Raw genomic sequence first — 21,972 nt, forward strand, 5'->3', positions numbered from 1 at the left:
TCCCCTTTCTGTGTGTGACAGCTCAAAAATGCAGTAGGTTTTTCATTTGCTGTGAAATACATAAGTATTCCTGTTTTGTAGGGGCTTTTCAATTTTGAAGTATTTAATTCAAGTATTTGGTCAAGAAAAGGCAATGTAATATAATTGTTTTCTTTAAATTTTTCTGATGTTATTTGTAAAGGTAAATGTTTTAATCGCTTTGTCATTTATTTTAAGGAGGTAGACTTGGGAAGGTTAAAGGCCCAACATTCCGAATCTCAGGAGTGCAAGTAAATGCCAAGTTAGTAATTTCTCATGAAGAAGAGTTGGCGCCATTGCATAAATCCATTCCTTCAGATCCAGAAGAAAGAAAAAGGTACTGTTTTTTGCATATTTTAAAGGGAGTAGTAATGCAGAAAACTTGTTAAGTCTTACGAGCTTTTTTCTTTTTTTTTTTTTTTTTTTTGGCAACTTTGACTAAATGCTATTTGAAGCATTGTCCCTCTATTCCCTTTAAAAACTGACACTGGTAGCCTGCTCCACAGCTGTAATTTGTTTTTTCTTCCTTTGCCACAGAAGCCAGTAACAACTTTAACTTGTCAATTGCATTCACTATTAACTGTGATCAGTTACTAATAATAATTAGGACTAGAATTCAGGCTTGCTGAGGAACTAAATGTGTCATCCCTACTTGAGAGGAGTATCAAAGTGCAGCAGTAGTTGTTCCTACCCTCTAAACTTGCCATCTTGTGTATAGCAGTTCCTAAACAATCCACTTAGAACGCTTGGATGATGATTTTTGCTTTTATTCATGGCTAGCCAATTCTGTCACACAGCTCATGGCTACAGACAGGTATTTGTTCTTAATATTTTGGTCTTAATCAGCTTTAAAACACATTCAGTGTTTCAAGCACAGTCAGTGCTGATTTCAATTACTGTTTTATAGAAATACTAAGAAAATATTACAATAAATGTTTGGATGGGTTTTTTTAAATTTGCCAGCATTCTAGCAAAGAAAATTAATCTAGTTGCATTACCTTTAGTATGTTCCCTTTCCCCTCCCTTTGTTTCAGATGTAAAAATCATTTATTTGTCTTTCTAATATTTTTCTTTTAGATATGTCATCCCATGCCACACTAAGGCTGCTCATTTTGATATAGATTGGGGTAAGGAAGATGATTCCAATTTGTTAATAGGCATCTATGAATATGGTTATGGCAGCTGGGAAATGATAAAAATGGATCCTGATCTCAGTTTGACACAGAAGGTATGTCATCTGCAGTAGTTTATCAAGGACTGTTTGCTTAGGTATTGATGCTGCTAAGTCATGTTACTGAAAGAGCTTAGTTTATGATAAATGAAGTTGCAGAAATATGTCAGTTGTACTTCATACATAATTCATATCCTTTTCATGGTATATTACTAGATTTTGGGGTCTTGAGTATTTCCTTCATTGTTTCAGATGTTCTGGTTTTATTAACTTTGTTTCAAGAATTTTGAAAAGGGAGGTTTTTCTAGAGATTTAATTTAGTTTCTCCATCCCCGCTTAATCCCCAGGTTCTTCAGCTGAAGCTATCTTCCACTCCCAACATTGAGAGTAGCTGTACTAGAATTAGTGCAATAGCTTCCTAGCAATAGTGAGCAGCAGATACTGAGGAAAAGCCTGGGGTGAAGTAAACTTTGTGACAGTGCCAACAACCTATAGCTTTGGGATTTGAGCAGCCAGGTTTGTGTCCAGATTTGTTTAATGATTCCTACTTCTGCCTTTCATTAATTTGTCCAGCTTTTGAAGCCACATATATGTATTCTTGGCAGCTGCATTTAGAAGATGAATGAGTCAGAGTCAGGAGTTCTGTGACTGACTGGTACTGGTGCCTGGAATTTCTTAGATGAAATACCAGAGTGGAGACAGAAATCTGAGGCTGGTTTTAAACTCTAAGGAAATTTCCAAAACTCTGCATTGGTTGCTTGCATTGATTTCATTGGAGAGAAGTGAAAGCTTTGGAGAAATTCTCCTTTGCTTTAAGCATTCTGACATATTTACTAGGTACAGTTGGAGTGGATAGTTTACCATGTCCTTTTGTGTAGAGGAGATGAATCCCTTTGCAGATACCCCTGTGAGGCCTCCTTGGGATTCTCTCCAAGATAAGATAAACTACTTCTCAGAAATTTCTTATGTTAGAAAAACATAGACTTTCTCTTATCTTTTTAGAATATTATTTGTTAGATTTGATTCTTTATAATTGGTTGTCCCAAACAAAGAAAGGTAATGTAATTGTTTAAAGTGTGTTAAGCCTGTATCCTATTGGTTTACTTTTGATCTCCTCTGAACCCTATAAAAGTAAATGTAGTGCCCCATGTATTTGGAGATTGCTGCTGGACCCCTTCGCAGAAGAAATAATGCCTGTGGAAAAAAGTCTGAGCTGCTGTCCTGGTCTTTTTATGTCAGCTGAAGAAGGTCCCTGTGAGCAAAGATAAAATTACAACAGATCTGACTGCCTGATAAATCAGCGCTTATATACCTTGTAACTGACCCCTGCCTGAGAAAGGCAGGGGAGGAGAAAAGTTACACTTTTGCACAGCTTTTTCTGTTCTGTGTGCTCCAGGCTAACATCTAAAGTTGATAATCTGTACTCACACCTGTGATGCTGCCATTTTCTCCTCAGATTTTGCCTGATGACCCAGATAAGAAACCCCAGGCAAAGCAGTTACAGACCCGTGCAGACTACCTCATTAAATTGCTGAATAAAGACCTTGCAAGGAAAGAAGCACAAAGGCTTGCTGGAGCAGTAAGTAAAATGTGGCATTCATTACTGAGGTAAAAGAATATGCCTATGGGCATGTCACCTGATCCTTTTCATTTTTTTGTTCTGCACTTCTTGTTTGTGTAGTACTACTCTATTGCTAATCGTAGCACATAAGATGAACTCAGGATATTAATTGCAAGTTTCATGTTGTATTATTATCTTGTTATTTGCATGTATTCTCTACTGTTGCACTGAGCTCTGTCTTCAGTCCTGAATAAAGTGGTGGTCATTAGTGGCAAGTAAAATAAAAGGAGCCCTCTTTAATGTAAAACCAAATCTTATTTTGTAAATACAGTGCAAAGATGGTTGTCAGTTGGCATGATTAAATAGATCAATTTGTATTCAGGGCAATTCAAAGAGGAGGAAAACAAGAACTAAGAAGAATAAGGTGCTAAAGTCTGCAAAATTTAAAGAAGAAATAAAAAGTGATTCTTCACCACAACTCTCAGAAAAATCAGATGAAGATGATGATGAGAATAACAAGGTATCTTTCACACAATAAAGATGTCTATTCAGTTCTTCCTGTTAGTATCAATTTGTATTTTATCTTCTCCTCGGCTTAATAAAATTAGAACACCTGAATATCATCCTTTTGCTGTGGCCCCTACAATTGATGTTGCATCAGTACAAGCACATGGAAAACTGTATCTATTTCAATTTAATGATAAACTAATAAATAAAGAACTGTGAGTTTTCCAAATTGTTATAAAAATATTGCGGTCTAATTACTAGAGATATTGCTCAGTTTCAACGTTTTTAAAGGCATTAGCTCTGTATTTGCTAGAAGTGCAAATCACAGTTGTAAAACTACTGGTTTTGCTCATTTGTTACAACTACTGATAATGATTCTTAAGGTAAAGGGTGTTTTATTGAGGCTAGAAAAATACCAAGCTCAATTAGAATAAGGAGCATCCAAAAAATTACATTTCAAGGCTTTCATATGAAAGCTTGTGTATACATCATGGCTCTCATTTATCAGAAATACTATATAACCATGTTGGGCTTTTTTACTTCTGTTTATTAATCTTAGTATTATGCTTTTGTTGTGTCTTTTTATTTTTGTTGTTTATCACATAGCAAAATCATTAGACTTAAAAATTTGGATAAAATTTAGGATCATTTAGTGATGGATAATGTGAAAGCAGTTGAAATAAGTCACTGCAATTCTATATGTATCAATAAAATACCCTCTACTTGGTTTAAAGCAAACAACTACAGGCCATTGTAGTTGCCAACTTTTTCTAAAAGAAAAAATAGGCAAATACATAGTTAAAATTAGCGTTAGAAAAACCATGATAAATCTATGAAAAACTAGTAATTTTTAACCACTCTTCCAGTGTATTTAATTAAATTGTAGTATGAAGAATAAAATGTGAAGCCAGCAACAACAAAAATAAATTAAATGTAGACTGCTTTGTGTTTATAGCTACAATAATTTGCCTGGAATGTAAGACTAAGACCTGTAAATTTTGCCACAATTCCCAGTAAATTAACGGGGACAACAGAACCCTAAATCTAAGCAAATTAATTGTTCAGACTATTAAAATGAGTGTTAGTCTTCACTCAAAAGAGAAGACACTGCCATTAGTTGATTGACTTAGCTAGGTTTTGGGAAACTGCCTAGGGTGTTGTCCTCTCTTTTCATAACAGGTATTCATTGCTTCAGTACTTTTGGACACTGAATAACAATTGCATTTCTGAAAACTGGACTGTAAACTACAACCATCCTACACAACTGGCTTTATCTACTTAGATTCCATACTCTGTGCAGTACTTAAAACTTAACTATTTTGCTGCTAGAATTATCAAGAAAGTTTTTAAATAATGGGATTTTTGCTAGAAATTTTCCATGATACCTAAACACTAAAACACAGCTCTGGCTGGGCTGATAACTTCATATCTCTACTAACTTGTTCAGTTCAAGTACTAGACAGTCTTCATCTGTTTTTATGAAACAGATAAGCAGTTTCTGTATATGCCTTTCTGGTATGTTCAAATGTGTTCTGGTATGTTTAAACATGATAATGATTCTTACATCTGTGTTATAATAATACTTTATTTCTGATATTTTTCTGTGTCTGAAAGGATATTAATTTCCCTCTCAGACCTTCTCAGTGAATATTATAAACAACAGTGAGTAATACTTTGTTCACCTCCAAACAGTTAAATGGGTTTGGGGCAAAGCTAATTAGATAAGAAGTCTTTCAACATCTCCCATCACTTGACTGTCCTGACTGATCAGGTCAGTTTTGCAAGACCATATTCTACTTCCTTTTAGATTACAGTTCTTCAGTCTGACAGCATTTAAAAGGGACCAGATTCAAACTTTATTCCAAATTGAATGGACATAATTTCTCATAGCTACTGCCTCTACCAGATCAGTACTTGGTTTGTCAGATCAAGGAAGTGAGTGCATAGCTCTCATATTTCTTTGCCAGCTGCATTCAGTTCTCTTTGAGAGGTGATTTGATAAATCTACATCCAGAAATAAAAAACGCACAAATAAAAAGTACTTTAATCTGATAGTTGTGAAACTTCTATAGATAGGATCCCAGTTTGATGTGACATATATGCTTGCATATTGCAGGATGAGATTGTTTCAATGAAACATCCACGTAAAAAATTTAAAGCAGAAAAAGAAAATGAAGAAAAGCCTGAGCCAGATACTGGTATAAAGAAGGAAGCTGAAGAAAAAAGAGAGACAAAAGAAAAGGAAAATAAGAGGGATTTGAAAAGGGAGAAAAAAGAAAAAGAGGATAAGAAAGAATTAAAAGAAAAGGATATTAAAGAAAAGAGAGAAAACAAAGTAAAAGAATCCACACAGAAAGAAAAAGAAGTAAAGGAAGAGAAGGTAACTAGGTTTACTTATCTTACATAGTGCTAGAGAAGGCCACCAGGTTTATGTAAATGATTTTGAGATTAAAAAGTGTTCTGGATTGGATCAGTTGTCATTTCAGTAAAGTCTTTTATGCCATTTGAAGCTTTATTTTTACTACCTGAAGCAAAAAGGACAGGTATTTGAAATGGGGAAGTACATCTTCAATGATATATCTCTTAATTGGACTGAATGTGTGCAAAAAAGTCCTTTTTTCCATTTTCCTTTTCCATTTCACAGAGCAAGTAAAATGTACTGTCATTGAATGTCAGCATAGATTTTATTCTTATATATTGAAGCTAATGCAGTAGGTATGGGGATTGTCGTATGTTATAATTGCAGAACCAAAATAAAATGTGTTTAAATATTTTTTATCTTGTTCTTAGATAAATGAAGTCAAATCAGAAAATAAGGAAAAAACTAAAAAAATTCCATTGCTGGATACTCCAGTTCATATTACTGCATCTAGTGAACCAGTTCCTATATCAGAAGAATCTGAAGAACTAGATCAGAAAACTTTTAGTGTGGTAAGTGCCCATTTGATAAATTGGTGTGTATACTTAATAGTCTAAACGAGGACAGTTGCTGATATTGTTGATATTGAATACTGTTGCTTGGCACAGTAACACAGGTGATCTTTTGCTAAGTGTCAGATCAGTTAATGTTATTGACAGTGTACTAAAGTAATTTTTGACTCTTTTCAAGCAGTTGTATTTTGACTTTTTGCGGTGTGTATGCAGGATATTAGAAGAAGTTATCCAACAGGTTGTAGGATTAATAGGTTGAGAGTATGAATAAAGAGTTATCCTCAAGAATCACTTGCATATCCTGCTTCTTAAAGACCGATGTGAATGAATGTAATTGGAATTGATGGAGTCTTTGGCTTCACCATATCATATATGCTTTTGTTCTTTGTAAGACAGCAAGAAAAACTAGGTTTCAGCAAATCCCTTCTGAAGTATTGCAGACTTTAGTTAGTAAACATAGGAAGAAACAATGCTAAAGGACTTAGAAATATCTTGCTGAGGTAATGTCTCTGACACCACAAGAATTCTGTTGAATCACTACCACTTAGAAAAACAGAATTAACATTTAAAGAAAAAAGGCATATGCACAGTTTATATGAAGTTCTGTAGGTTGGCTGAGGCCTGGAAAAGTATCAGTGAGTTACTTTGAACAGGTGTAGTTATTTTGTCATTCACATTTTGACAGATGTGTTTTGCCAGTCAGGTCTGTTGTGGATGCTGGCTGTGACAATGCCAATAGGATTCTCATGAATAATGCAGTTACTGACCATGGATTTATTCTAAACAATCTAAGTAACTCACGTGTGTTTTTAGCATGGGCCTTGAGTGAGTCAAGTGAATATGTCTGTGTGGCTAATGACAGAAAATAATTTGATTTCCATGTGCAGTTCTATGTTTCCGATCACTTCTCTATTTAAGAATTGAACTCCATAATAGCTGTCTTTTAAAAAGCTACTTTAATCCGTGGTAAGAGCAATATGTAAACCAGATGCTTAATTACTTAGTGGCATGAGATAGTAATGGAACAGCTTCCCCCGTTTTTCTGAGCTGTCCCTAGATGCATACCTGGTAATGGTGATATTGTATTTCATTCAATTAAAGGTATTTGTTTGGTTTTCCTAGGTTTGGTAGTGTGTAATGGGGAAGAACGGGGAGGGAGAGGAGGTGATTGGTGTTTATCATTATGCCATGGTCAGGTGCAGTCCAATTAAACATACTTAACTGCACTTTCAAATGGAAATGTTGTTCATTCTTAACTTATTGTGCCCATGATGACAAGGAGGATATGTATGTCACATTTACCATGCTATTGGAGTTCAACATATGACTAAGCAAGTGTCTGCAATTTAAACCATGCCAACTGTATTTAAATAGATTTATTATTAAAACATGGGATTCAAAATATGAAAATTCAAGAATCCAGCACCTTTATCTGTGGCTAGTCTAGGCATTCCTGTGGCCACATCTTAAGTGCTGTGTTCAGTTCTGGGCCCCTCAGTTCAGAAAGTAAATTTTGGTGCCGGAGTGAGTCCAGAGAAGGGAATGGAGCTGGGGAAGGGTCTGGAGCACAAGTCTTAGGAGTGGCTGAGGGAGCTGGGGTTTCTGAGCCCAAAGGAGGATTGGGGGAGACTTGACCACTCTCTACAGCTGCCTGATTGCAGGTTGTAGCCAGGTGGGGGTCAGGTCTGTTCCCAGGGAACCAGTGACAGTACAAGGAGAGACAGCCCCAGGTTGTTTCAGGGGAGGTTTATGTTAGATATAAGGAAAGATTTCATCAGTCAGAGTGGTTAAGCAGTGAACAGCCTGCTCAGGGAAGAGATAGAGCCACTATGCCTGGAAGTGTTTGAAAGAACAAATGGATGTGGGACTTGATGTAGTTTAATGGGGATGGTGGTGTTCAGTCAAAGGTTGGGTTTAATGATCTTAGAGGTTGTTTCTGACCTTTGTGGTGTTATACTCCAACTAGCTTTCTTCTGTGTAGCATAACTTCTGCTAGTATCTGCATAGGAGTGATAAAACATGCTCAGAGAAGCAATTTTGATCCTTTGTTGAATGCCAAGCGTAATGGTTGCAGAAAGTATTTGTTTGAAATGTACTGAACATTCATATTTAATTTTGGCATTGAGTTTGTACAGCTTTGCAGGTGCTATAAAAAGGGGCAAGTCTTGTCCTACATGCTTGTCTCAAAATATTAATTGTAAAATACAGTTGTAGTAAGTCCTTTTCCTCAGAAATCCTATATATTAAATTAGTGCTTTCTCAAATCCTAGTGTGATGTCCCACCCTTAAGGGGAAAGCATCACCCTGGATTCTTGGATGCTTAAGAGGGAAAGGAAGAGTAAAAGTGAGAAGGTCTGCAAAAGCTTACCAAGTTTTATTAGTAAATTACACACTTGGGATAAAAATTAGTATTTTAGTCCCTGGCCTGCCATATAAGCCCACAGCAGTGGGTTTTGAACAGAAAAAGAAGTGGCCTCACAGCTGTCTGGTGTTTGGGACATATACATTACCACCTTCTATACCTTGATATATATATTTTATACAATCTAATGCTTTCATAGAGAAATAAATTTCCAGTTGGATTGATGGTATTCCAAAGGAAACATGTAAAATATTTTTAAGAGCTGTGAGGAAGTCTTATGTTTCATTTGAGTTCTAACAATATTGTCTTTATCAGTGGTTATATATCACAGTAAAAGGTGGGTCAAGCTTTAGAATAATTTTTTTCTTTTGAATTGATACATTCATTTTTTCCATTTTATAGTGCAAGGAAAGGATGAGGCCTGTCAAGGCAGCATTGAAACAGCTGGATCGACCAGAGAAGGGCCTTTCTGAAAGAGAACAGCTGGAACATACTAGACAGTGTCTTATCAAAATTGGGGATCATATTACTGAATGTCTCAAGGAGTACACCAATCCTGAACAAATTAAACAGTGGAGAAAGTAAGTTATTTTCTGGGGTTTTACTTGAAAAAGGGAGATCTACAGTTGGTTCCATTGAGAAGAATAGATTTTAATTAATTATGGTTCCCCTTTTCTTGTATCTTTCTGCTGTTTTAAATTAAAGGGCTCTATTAAGAGGTGATTATACATTGTTATGAGCTGCAATGGATTGACTTTAGACATTGATGCAGAGCCCTGTATTTTGTCCAGAGGGTGACGACATCTCTCTGCTTGACGCTGACAGCAAATGCTGGGTACTAGTACCACTGTGTTTAGTCAAAACCATTCTTACCTTTAAAGATCTGGTTTTTCAGCTTCAGGCCATTTCGTTTTTTTAATAATTCCTGTTGGAAATAGGCGGTTCTAAAATTGTGTTGAATATACGATTCCAAGTTTTACAATTCTTTATTTTTTTAGAAGTACTCTTTAAATTAAATTACATACATTGTATTAACTATAACTTGATAAAAGTATTTATCATAATGTACTCAGATGCACTTCAAAAGTGAGGGATGAGTTTGCATCTCTATCAGGTATAAAAAGAGCTAAGAAAAAGAGCTAAGAAAAATACAGTATAAAAAGAGCTAAGAAAAAAATACTGGTCTTGTATTTCATTGATAGGTTCTTAATGTAATTTGACTTACATTTACAGAATGTTCACTTAATTATCTTTATGCTTGAAAATACATCCTGTGATTATACATATCAAATTCTTAAGTGTTGCATTTTCTTGAAGAATTCTGTTAGTGTAATGTGCTTCTGCTGATTTTACTTCCTTTACTTGAAAATAGTAGGGTGATCCGAGATACAAAAACAAGATCCATGTCTTCCATTTTGGTAAATTTGTTATTATTTTAAGCGGAAACTTGTAATAGAGCTGTTATTCATAATAATGCTACGATATCATGTGTAGATAAATAAAATACATATTTCAGCTACATTTGATAAGTAGTAGTGTAGTTTATATTAAAGTTAGAATGGTCTCAATAGATAAACCATTGACAGGTTGCCTACTTCTGCATACTTCTGGACAGAAATTACCATGTGTAAATAAGCACAGTGATGGAGCATACTGTTGCTTCCTGAACCTCCACACTTCAAATATTTTTGAACAGTGTTACTCTGTAGATATGTCTAAGCATTCCACCTGCAAAGTTCAATTAAAAAGTCAGTATCTGTTAAAATAACTTTACCTGTGATCATGGAAGGAAAAGTTTTCTTCAGAATTATGGCATCTTGACAGCAAAAGACTTAATTTGTTCTTCTTTGGTTCCTTCAAACATAGCTTAGGCAGAGATTTCTTATCCTATGACTTCCATTCTCTTTCCCAGTTCTTACTTGTTTTCAAAAGACTTGGCCAGACTTCCAAAGTCTGTGGAAAATTCTCTTGCTGATGGTTTAATATAATAAGGTTTGTTGGTCAAGTGTCTAATGCTGTAAGAGGTTTCAGGTTTGAAAGAATTTTTACTTCCTTTACAAACTTAAATTTTTTATTTACAGACTGGTAAATGCTCAGAATTCAAACAAATGTTTAGAAGACAAACGGATAGCTATGTTTATAATAATAATTTCACAAAAACTTAACAGAATTCTTATTAGTATTACTGTCCATGCACTTCACACTGTGAGGTACTTATGATAAATACTAAAAAGTGAAAAATTGTTAAAGGAATCAGTCTTTCAAATGTATAACATTTGTTGTGCAAGTAAGCAATGCTATGTAGATTATATAGGATTTCAGGTTTACTGAGTAGTGTTCAAATAAGTTCAGTCAAATCCACGTTCTGCTATGGGAAAAAGAAATTTAAAGCATAATTACAACTTCTCTTTTCTTCTTCCTCAGAAATTTGTGGATTTTTGTCTCTAAGTTTACAGAATTTGATGCCAGAAAGCTGCACAAACTGTATAAACATGCAATCAAAAAACGTCAGGAATCGCAGGTAATATTTTCACATCCTTTCAAAATACACAAATATGTATTTTAATTATTGTAACTTACATTAGATATAGAGGATTATAAAGAACATGGAAATACACTTCAAGTTAGTATTTGTGTTTGCAGTATAGTAGTCTTATTGTTAGTGTATTTTTTCAGTGTATTCAAATGAACTTTGGGATTTACCAATAAGTACACTTACCACTGTACTTGTCTTTTTTAGCAACAAAATGATCAGAATATTAGTGGCAATGTGAATACACATGTAATTAGACATCCAGGTAAGTAACTTTAAAGTACATTCTTATGTTAAATACCTTAAGTATTCATGTTCATTTTATTTCACATGTCTCCTGTGTCTGTTTTCCACTTAGTTAAGTAACACAGAGATAGGCTAATTTGAAAAGCTTCACTAATTTACTGGTGAGATCCAGCAAATCCTGAGTGTAGAGAGATGCTGGTACTTACCAGGTTATTTGAGCATTGTTTAAAAAACTTAAGAAACAATTTTTGTGTTAAACTTTGGACAGGGCAAGAAGTCTACCTAAAACCTGTAAACTCAGAAATTCTGTGACTTTGTAACTATTTCAGTATCATTATGGTGTAGGAAAACAGTTTGTTAGTCAGTCACACTCTGTCATTAGGTAGGGGGGCTGTCTTTTATTGTCAGTAACACTGATTTTTTTTTTCCCAAGTGTTCCCACACTTGCCTTTTTGTATGTAGTGCTTTTTTTAAATCTTGTGTTACTGAGTATATTGTTATGGACTTAAAATCAACAATCACGTATTTTAGGAATACCCCCCCCCCACCCAAATTCTTTGCTAACAAAACTGTTACTCCTATTGAGTACACCCCTTTTTAGAGAGGAAGTTGATTCCATTCTATCCATTCTGCCATTCTGTCTAAAATTGGTCTACTGAAGGTGTCCTCTACTCCCAGCTCATTTGGACACTGAACTTCATATCTCCTTGCTGGAGAGGTTGAGAAGTTCAGTTTCCAAGTCCTACACATCTATATTGTAGCTTGCTTTCCTCTTAATTCTGAGGTTTTCTTCTGTTCATTGACATTAGTACATTTGATTTTCATCTATTTACATACTGTTCCTTTTAAATTATATCCCTTTCATACTAGTTTACAGCTGACAAGTGCTGTTTGAATTAGGTGAAGTAAAGATGTATTTACACTTCCTTTTCACCTCTCCTTTCTTATACAGATGTGGAAAGACTGAAGGAGAATACAAACCATGATGACAGTAGTAGGGACAGCTACTCCTCTGATAGACATCTGTCACAATACCATGATCATCATAAAGACAGGCATCAGGGAGATGCATACAAGAAAAGTGACTCCAGGAAAAGGCCCTATTCAGCCTTCAGCAATGGAAAAGATCACAGAGACTGGGATCACTACAAACAAGACAGCAGGTGAGTTTCTTGAGAAATTTGAAGTCTGGTCAGAATTCCCTTTGTGTTTTTGTAGTTATGCTTGTAGGAAGCAGCAGACAGCTTTTTCTGATTAACACAAAATTGCAGCAGTGATCTTTCTCTAATGCAGTTCTGTCAGTTTTGCACAATTGTGGCTCTTGATGTGTTAGTAAATCTGATACAAATAAGTTCTTATTTTTTAGATACTACAGTGATAATAAACATAGAAAGTTAGACGACTACAGGAGCAGAGACCACAGGTCAAGCGTGGAAGGGAGTCTAAAAGACAGCCGGGTTCATTCGGATCACCGTTCCCATTCAGACCACAGGACGCATTCAGATCACCGTTCCTCTTCTGAGTACAGCCATCATAAATCTCCCAGAGATTATAGGTACCACTCAGACTGGCAAATGGACCACAGAGCTTCAGGTAGTGGCCCAAGGTCACCACTGGATCAGAGGTCTCCTTATGGTTCAAGATCTCCCCTAGGTCACAGATCTCCATTTGAACATTCATCAGATCACAAAAGTACACCTGAACATACATGGAGTAGCCGGAAAACATAACAAAGACTGATATTTTCTGGACCTTCTTTTAGCCATATACAGTAAATTAACACAATAATTGCCTTACATGACTTGAAAGATATAGACGGGATATTCTATCGGTAGCAGTATTGTTACTTCTTTCCAGAATGCAAGGTCTATTATCCCAACAGAAGAAAAATATTTTTGTATTTAAAGTTTATGCTGCACTGTGCTGCAAATGCTGTGGCACTTTTTTTTAAGAAATTGAATATGTTTACTTTTACAGGGACCTCAACACTGCCCATTTCAGACTGGATCTTACTATGAAACTCTTCATGTCAAAGTGGTTTGAGGCTGATAATGTTTTAAGTTATGTTTGTAAACGAACTTTTAAACACTGACCTGTGCTCATATTTCAGGAGGGAATGGGGAGAATATTTTTTTTCTTAGTAATGAACTCTCAAGGACTTTGTTCACTTTCCAAAGCTACTTGTTTACATTGTACACTGCGACCACCTTGCCGCTTTTCATCACAAGCTTGAATATTTAAATTCTGTACCTATAACTGTAAAATAGCCAGGATTTCTCCTGTTTGTGATCAGTTACAATGCCTTTTTACAAAACAAACAAACAATAATAAAAAAAGCGAAACACAAACAAATGGCTGTAAATTGTTGTAAATTTATTAAGTGAGGTTTTTGCCCCCTCAGGCTTTTTCTGATTGCTCCTTTCCCCACCAACTCAGGACTTCTTGTCACAATTACGAAACAAAATCAGTATACTTACATGTTTCAATAAAAGATTTTGATGGAGTCACTGCTCAGAATGTAAAAATGGGGAAAGGGAACTTTATTCCATTTAGTGCTCCCTTTTTTGGATACTTTAGATACATGTCTTGGATTTTGGCTTTGTGGTTGTTTTTGTTGGGTTTTTTGTTTTGGTTTGGTTTGGGTTTTTTGTTTTGTTTCTTTTTGGTTTTTTTATTGTTGGGTTGGTGGGGTTTGTGTAGGAGGTTTTTGGTGGTTTTTTGGGTTTTTTGGTGGTTGGTTTGTTTGGGAGTTTGGGTGTGAGGGTTTTTTTTGGAGGGTATCTTTTTTCCGTATTAAACTGTCGTGTTGTGATTGTAATGAAATGGTAAGAAATATCTAGCTAAACTGTGCTCTGGAAAGTTTTTCAGGTGCATTGGTTTTAAAGGAAGTGTGTCAAATACTTGAACACTTCAGTATCCAAATCAGTCAAAATTAATTGTAAATTCATATGTTCCCTCTTCAACATGGGCAATAATGTCAAATGTGCTATGCAGGTAATTAATATTTTAGAAGATTTGAATTATGACTTTATTGACATAATTGTTACAATGCACACTGATTGTACATAGATAACTTCTATCTGAAAAATTAAATTTAAACTAAAAGGACATGTGGGTCTTGTAGTTTTCTGCTGTGTTTTTCTATGCAGTGTTACTTTTCCCCAGGTTTACCATAAAAACATTAAAAGTACTGAATTTTAGTCCTGGTGATTATAAATAGAGAAGGTACCTAGCCTGGCATCATATGGCAGGAGCTACATCTGCTCCAGTTTTTCTCTGCTCCTGCAATGTGGAGTATTTTTTTCAGCGAAGCAGGATTATATTAAAGCATTACCATAGAACCACGATCTGTCAATAGAGTATCTCTGAGGATCTTACTATAGGCACAGTTGCTACACATTAAGTATTAAGCTCATTAGTATAGGCTGGGACTTGGTTAATTAATGCTGCATAATTTATTTTTATCTTCACAGGATCTGAGGGGTTTGAGTGGTTCTGCTTTCAAGACTGATTGCTGAGCAGTGTTTAGGCAGTATGATAAGGTTGTTCATGTGTACCATGCACATTCCACTTCAAAGGGTGGAAACCTAGAAGTTGGAGCATCTCCAGCCATGGACACAATTCTTCCTGATTGGGAAGCACATAGATGCATCCTAGAGCATAGACAGGGCGTTCCCACGGTGTCTGGTTCTCCATGTGTGTGGCTGTGATACAACACTGTGGCCTCACAACATGGTTGGTCAGTTTATTTTCACCAAAGGTGCCTCAGGTCTCTGATATACTTGGTGGCTTTGATGATGTGGAATTTTGGAAATTAGTCCAATTATAAGTTTTTTAACTAACTTACTTAGTCATATTTACAGATAGGCAAATCACATTTGCAATAGTTTAATTTTTTTCCCCTCTGGCTTCCATTACATTTTAAGTATTTGAAGTCTGGTGATCGAAATTACCTTCATTGCTGGTAAGGCCTGTTATGGTGTATCTTACTTTTCAATCCCTTATCCTCTTGCAGAGTTGCTGCACATTAGCCATTTATCATTCAGTCTAAATGTAGATTTGATCCTTCTTTTGCTTATTTGTAATGAAAAGTCTTCAAGGAGTGTGTCTAGTTCTGAATATTAGATAGATTTTTGGGAAGAATTCTGAGGACTGCAAGAGAAGTCCTCATATGGCTTGATAAAGGCTTAGGCATTCTGTCTACCATGCATGGAAGTCTAAGACTTCTATTTTAATCATGTTACGCATTTCTAGTGCACCATTCCCAGTACTACCCAAAAAGAGAAGACTCTTTTTAAATATGAAAAAGCAGATTTAAAACTGTATTACTGCTCTTAAAGTTTTAAGGACAGAAAAATCCATATTCTGGTTGCTCTTAGTTGTCAAGGGTGGTGATGTCATAATTTAACCTGCTCACAGTTGCTCTGTGTTTTCCCCCATTTTGATCCTCCATGCATATGTGATGGTGTCTGAGCAGCATTCAGACAGTTACTGATTTCTGAGAGTCTTTCACCACAATCAACAGGACTTGCAAAAGGCTCAGGCACCAAGCACTGAAGGATGGCAGTTCCTACAGTGGAAACGTGACACTCTTACTAAAGGAGTGTGCCCTGATCTCCCTTTGAGACACCAACTCACTAGGATAAATATCTTTGATGCGCTTTTGAAGCTTGGTTAGCTTCTTTTGTCCCTGTGTGGTAGTTTGGCATCCACAAATGTATCCTGTCAGTTCTACAGCCCTAATTGTTTATCTGCAGGGCTCCACTTAAAATATAAAATCTCACGGAAGTACTCTGGTAGCAAAGCAGTTTTAAAGAGCTGTTTCCATCTCCAGTGTTAACCCTAGTGTTATGTTGACAGACAATAGCACTTTTTGGTAGGAAACTACCATTGCTTAGGAATTACACAGAAATCAATGTAGACAATTTATTGTTTCTGCCAGGGTAGTAAATTATGTTAAAGTAATACCTGGTATGAGTTATCCACTTACACCAAATAAGGTTTGTTTTACTGAACTGTGTGGGGACAGGTATGTAGTGTTGTCACTTTGTCTTCATTCTTCCAACAAACTAGTGTGACTGCACCTGAAATTTCACTTTTGTTCTTAAAATTTTATGCTGAATCTTTTATTTATGAAACAGTCTGGAAGCAGTAGCTAGGAAATACAGTTGTGTGGGATGCTGACAGGAGCAGAATGAAGAGAAGATTCATGGAATTGTTTCTTAAGTTTGTTATTTTCCTCTGTATTCCATTTACTTATCTTAAAATATAAATTGAGAAAACCTGAGTAATGGTTAGTACCTTCTAGTCTACTTATCCTTAAACTCCCATAGTGTATTTGGATATGGCCAACACAAAACCAATATTTCTAGCGTGTATTTTCCAGGTCCATAGCCCTACCAATATATTGGTTGTTGCAACAACCAATGTTGTTGTTACCCCAGCTTTCAGTTTCACAATCCGGGTAATGGTTGCTTCCAAAACCCTCCCTGTGTTGTTCCATGTCGGTTTCTCCCTAAGTGGTACCCACCCCTGATGTAAACCACTCCCCTTTCTCCTCCCCTTCAGTCTCATTGGAACTGGCTCTGTAAACCACTCTGCTCGCTGCTCCCCTAAGGTTATCCCACTGGGAGGCTGTTTGGACCCGCCCACTGGTTTTGGCCTCTATATAAACCACTGCAGAGCTGCTCTCTCACCTCTGGATTAAAAATTATTTTGGAATACCCGGCAGAGAGCATCAGTCGACTCCTTTCCCTCTGACACTGGTAAGGCTAATCCAGCTGTAGAGCTACAGCTCTGAAGTTCTGCTCCAGTGGTCATGTCAATTGCTATTTTTTTTTTTTTAAAGCAAGTGAAAAATTGCTTTGGGATAAAAGATGAAATTTAGTGATGATTGTTAATTTGCATAAAGATGTAAGAATTGCTGTTGTCCTGTAGAAAATAACTATTTCTGAACCTTGCATAACAAAATCATTCTACTTTTTCAATTATCTGCATAAACCTATTCAAAAACTACCGTTGAGATTGAGGCATTACCACAGTTGATCCCGTGTTTGCACTAACAAGAAGAAGGGCTTTGGTGGAAGGGTGACAGTCCCAACTGTGTGTAGTCTGCCTGTGAGGGAGTCAGGTGAGTGTGCATTTCTGGGATGCCGGATAGGTGACTGAAGGAAATGGTGCCCCAGAGTGCAGCACATCCCTCTGATGCCTGCTATTCAAACTTGAAGTATCCAAACCCCACCTGGCACTGTGTGCACCAATTTTTACACCCCCAAATTCCCACCCCACAACTTCACTCTCAGAGTTTTTTGAAGACTTTGGAAATCGCTGGTGCAACACTTCTGAGATGTTTTGACATACAAACTTTCAGATCTATACTAAGTTCAAGCACTGAGGCTGAAGCCTGAATAACACACTTTAACATTACATATTATTTATTTGACACAGGTTTTTCATCAGGTAAGTCTGTCTTCTCTGAAAATAAACACCCAGAAATCATGGCAGAAAAATCATGACAAATATCACATGAGAGAAAATATGAGAGAACTTCTATTACAGCAGTACTCTTAAGACTTCCACTGTGTTTTATTTACAACAGAGCTAGTGTTTGCTGAATACTGTGTTTTCCCCACATTACCTGAGGCACTTGGAAAATAATCTCACTCATCACTTGAAATTAGCTACTGGATTTGGGTTTCCCTAATTCTAGCATTGATAAGTGGCTACCTGTGTTGTACAGACCAAATGACACTGACATCCTTTTTAATCACTAAGGAGCACAGTGAACTTCAAAGCTCTGATTTGTGTAAGCATACTACATCATTATTCTTTTCCAGTCTTAGAACTGTGCAATCCAGTCAGTTACTGAGCAGCACATAAAATTCTGCCATAGCACTGAGTACCCATAATAAAGCTGTTACAGATCCACAGCATTAAATGCCCTTTAGTCTTTTTGTCTGGAACTTACTGTTCCATTTCTTTCTGGTACTGCTTGCAAGGAAGTTGTTAATATGAAAGAACTTTCTAGTTTAAATTTTAACTAAATTTCACTTGGGAAGGTTGATGACCTTCTTCCTGTAATGAAATCCGCAGGTAAATTCTCTATCTTATCTTATACAATAAGCAGGAGAACAGTTTCAAAATATCTAGATACCTCACAGAACTCTATCAAAGATAAATCTGGAAGATTTAACTCCGTTATATTCCCATCATGAAAGTAAACAGGGCTGCTGGAGAATTCCTTTCCCAGATTCTAAGTGTTCCATTAGTCATGTCAAATTCCAAATAAATACATCTGAAGAGTTAGGTTGGAGTTATTCATTAACCATAATGCTGGAGCGAAACATGCACAAAAGAGATACATGAGCTTTAATGGGAAAGAAAAAGCACATGAAGCACAGCACTCTAGTTTGGTATTCTAAAACTGTATTCTTTCTTTCAAATGCCTCTGCTAGTGACTGAAGAGAGGTGAGCTACCACAACAGATCACCTTCCAGCATGTTCTGAATAAGTTTTTAAAATACAGCTTTCATCTGATGTGTTACCTTTCACAGTGCAGCCTTCCTCATTTTGTTTTAATTAAATGAATACATTGTAAGATGAATGGACTTTATCTTTGGAATAGATGGATATCATTGGGATGACAGTTGGACCCCAAATTACCTTCCTTATGATTGTTCTAAATATTGAGGCAGATGGAATCAAATGCATATTAAGATCACTAGTGGTAACTGGGTAAAGTGTTCCTACTGCACTTACTACAGGAATTTTGAAGACTGTAAAGCAGCAGGGAGAGACAGTTCTTCTGACCACCTATTTTGAAGCTGTCCCCGAGAAAATTTTACAAGTAAAATGCATGTTGCCCAAGATTTTCAGTGGAAGTCACAACATCAGAACAGAACTCACACCCATTTTAGTGAATTCTTGTCCAAATCCAACCAAACAGCTTTGGGGATGTAGCTGTAAGTGGTAACTCCCATTTAGGAGCGTGGAAATGCAAATAAATGGCTCTTAGGGTGTGGCAACTATTGTTGGAGTACTGCTAGGCCCAGGAAACAAGCTATATTTTAACCCACTAATTGTTGACAAAAGGTGGGAAGGCCCTTTTGCCAGTGGAATGTGGGCCTTGAAAGGATATTATTGGATTTGAGACCAACAGGATTATCCTAAATTACCTCCAAACTGGTCAGGGATATGTTATATATCCTGTATTAGACTGTTGGGGGGTTTTTTTGCTACCATAAATTTAGGGAAATCAGTTAGGAATCAAAGCATATGATGATTTTAACTAGAGAAAAGCAGTCAATTGACACATCCCTGGCTGGAGGGAGTGCCCAAAAGCAGGGAAAAAATTAGTGGCCACCAGAACAGATCATACAGCACTATGGACCAGCCACTTGGAATCCTAATGAGTCAATATCAGGTACCAGAGAACCCATTTATAATTGTAATTAGATTATTTGGTAACAAGCTGCCATTGAAATAATAACCAACCAGACAGCTACAGCTCTTGCTGACATTGCTGACCAGTCCACTCAGATAAGGAACATGATACTTAAACACAGGATGGTGTTAGATTATCTATTAACAGAAGAACAAGGTGTTTGTGGAATGGTAAAGGACTTAAACTGCTGTTTGCAAATGTATGACAACAGAAAAGTGGTAAAACAGATAGCAAAGAAATTAATACAATTAGGTCATGTACCAGCCCAAACATGGAAAGTATGGTAATGGGACATGTTTTCACAGTTACCTGGTGGACTATGGCCTGAACAAATGCTATTTTTCCTTTTATGTGCTATAGCAACTGTAATTATTTTAGTATACATGATACCCTGCTTAGTGCAGTTCATTCAGCATATCATCAAGGTGGTAGCCATGCCTATTCACCCAGAAATGGCTAAAGGACAGAAAATGATGTCACTGTGAATAACTGCAAAACCAAAGAAGACCCAGGAAGAAAATATTAAATCAATTATATAAGGCTTGCAAAGATGTGGATGGGAACTTAGGATAATAAGGGGGCTGCTTTTCCCAACAATTTTAGTGACGCCAGGGGAAATGGCCCATGGCCTCTCCCTTTATTTGAATAAAGTTACAGGACTCCTATGTTTCCTCCTTGGACATAAACCTCTGGCATTGTGAATTTTTCCACACAGTTTCGTCTTTAATTTTATATGACTGTGAAAGCTTAATGCCTTTATGGTTAAAAGAAATGTGCTTACGAATGTCTGCATGACCAGTATTATGTAAAAAAATACTAATTTCTATAAACTTGCTAGCAATTGTCAGTAATGTCAGAGAATACAGCACCCTGAAATATTTTCATATGGTTGACTTCTTTTCCCAGTGCACTGTTAAGGTTCAACTATTTATTAATGTTAAATATGTAATAATTAACCATAATTTGCATTAATTTTCAGCTTTGTGAATAGTAAAATTTTTGTGCTTCCTACAGTCTGTGTATTTCTCTCAAACTTAATTCAAATGTAAAATATGTATGTTAGCTGTATTTTGAGCTCCAGAATGTGGAAACCTTCTTGCAATGAATCCCAAAACTAAAGCTTAGAGAACTAGATGGTTGGTTCAATTAGCTTCAGGTCTTTCCAGACACTGAAGTGAGCCCTGTTTTGTTTTCCCACTGAAAGAACAATCAGATTCTAAAATAATGACTACAGCACAAATATAAAGGTATAAACATGGCTGTTTCTGATGTACTTTACAGAATGACAGAATGACGAGGGGAGGGGAGGGGAGGGGAGGGGAGGGGAGGGGAGGGGAGGGGAGGGGAGGGGAGGGGAGGGGAGGGGAGGGGAGGGGAGGGGAGGGGAGGGGAGGGGAGGGGAGGGGAGCTTTGTAGGAGTAGCCAGAACAGTGAAGGACAGCAAAAACTCTGGCACTTTGTCCAGTATTTAGACGAGGGGGCAGATTGACCACATCCATCATGACTTTATTTGCTCCCTTCAAGTTGGGTGGTTCATTGGTGTCCAGGAGAAGTTCACCTGATGTTTCAAAGTTTTTTACCTTCTCTGCTGATATATCAACTACAAGTTATTTTAATGACTGGAAACAGGAGGCTTCATTTTCTAAAATAAAGCAGTTTCCAAAGTTTTTGTTAGTGGCAGTTCAACACTTTTACTTTCAAAGTTTAATTTTCTGAGAGGCAATAGAGAAACACGCCTTACTTTTTTACTCAATCCCTACACCAGAGGAGACTTGGAGCAGAGCAAAAATGAGTGTGTCCCTTGAAGTGAGCACCAGAGATGCCAGGGCCTAGCATTGCCACTTGCCAGTGAAAGGAGGACCTTGAAGAAGAATGGATGGATGGTACAGGTCAACAACCACTGTTGTAGCTGGTCTTGATTAAAGCTTCAGCTTTTATGACCACAGGGTCATTTTGAAAGTTCAAGGGTGGGTACTTGATCCAACATGACTGAGCATGACAAAACAGCTCCTCATGTCTGTCAAGTCTGGGCAGGCTGGTGAGAAGAGTTTTGAACTAGGACCAGCAAGCAGGGAAATGATGATCCACCCTGTGAGACAAAATAATGTTTTGCTTCAGCCATAAGAATGTATACTTATGTCATTTAGGCAAAGATGTGGCTAGCACGAGCCTAGGCTGCTTGAGTGTGTGGGGGGAGGAA

General features: G+C 36.7%; 1 protein-coding gene across 2 annotated transcripts in view; it reads left to right on the plus strand.

The window, feature by feature from the left end:
- CHD1 (chromodomain helicase DNA binding protein 1) overlaps nucleotides 1-14,447 on the plus strand; it is a 54,722-nt gene extending 40,275 nt beyond the window's left edge. The window contains exons 27-37 of one of the 2 annotated variants that reach the window (XM_062514056.1): nucleotides 217-355; nucleotides 1,096-1,246; nucleotides 2,646-2,768; nucleotides 3,133-3,270; nucleotides 5,374-5,637; nucleotides 6,048-6,188; nucleotides 8,953-9,131; nucleotides 10,975-11,071; nucleotides 11,291-11,348; nucleotides 12,282-12,492; nucleotides 12,696-14,447. In XM_062514056.1, the coding sequence (XP_062370040.1) occupies nucleotides 217-355; nucleotides 1,096-1,246; nucleotides 2,646-2,768; nucleotides 3,133-3,270; nucleotides 5,374-5,637; nucleotides 6,048-6,188; nucleotides 8,953-9,131; nucleotides 10,975-11,071; nucleotides 11,291-11,348; nucleotides 12,282-12,492; nucleotides 12,696-13,059 (1,865 nt within the window). In that variant the 3' untranslated portion in view covers nucleotides 13,060-14,447. The remainder of the gene's footprint in view (nucleotides 1-216; nucleotides 356-1,095; nucleotides 1,247-2,645; nucleotides 2,769-3,132; nucleotides 3,271-5,373; nucleotides 5,638-6,047; nucleotides 6,189-8,952; nucleotides 9,132-10,974; nucleotides 11,072-11,290; nucleotides 11,349-12,281; nucleotides 12,493-12,695) is intronic. The other variant, XM_062514057.1, reaches the window with a different exon arrangement.
- Nucleotides 14,448-21,972: the final 7,525 nt, after the last annotated feature.

Source organism: Cinclus cinclus, chromosome Z (genome assembly GCF_963662255.1).
Source record: "Cinclus cinclus chromosome Z, bCinCin1.1, whole genome shotgun sequence".
Taxonomy (NCBI): Eukaryota; Metazoa; Chordata; class Aves; order Passeriformes; family Cinclidae; genus Cinclus; species Cinclus cinclus.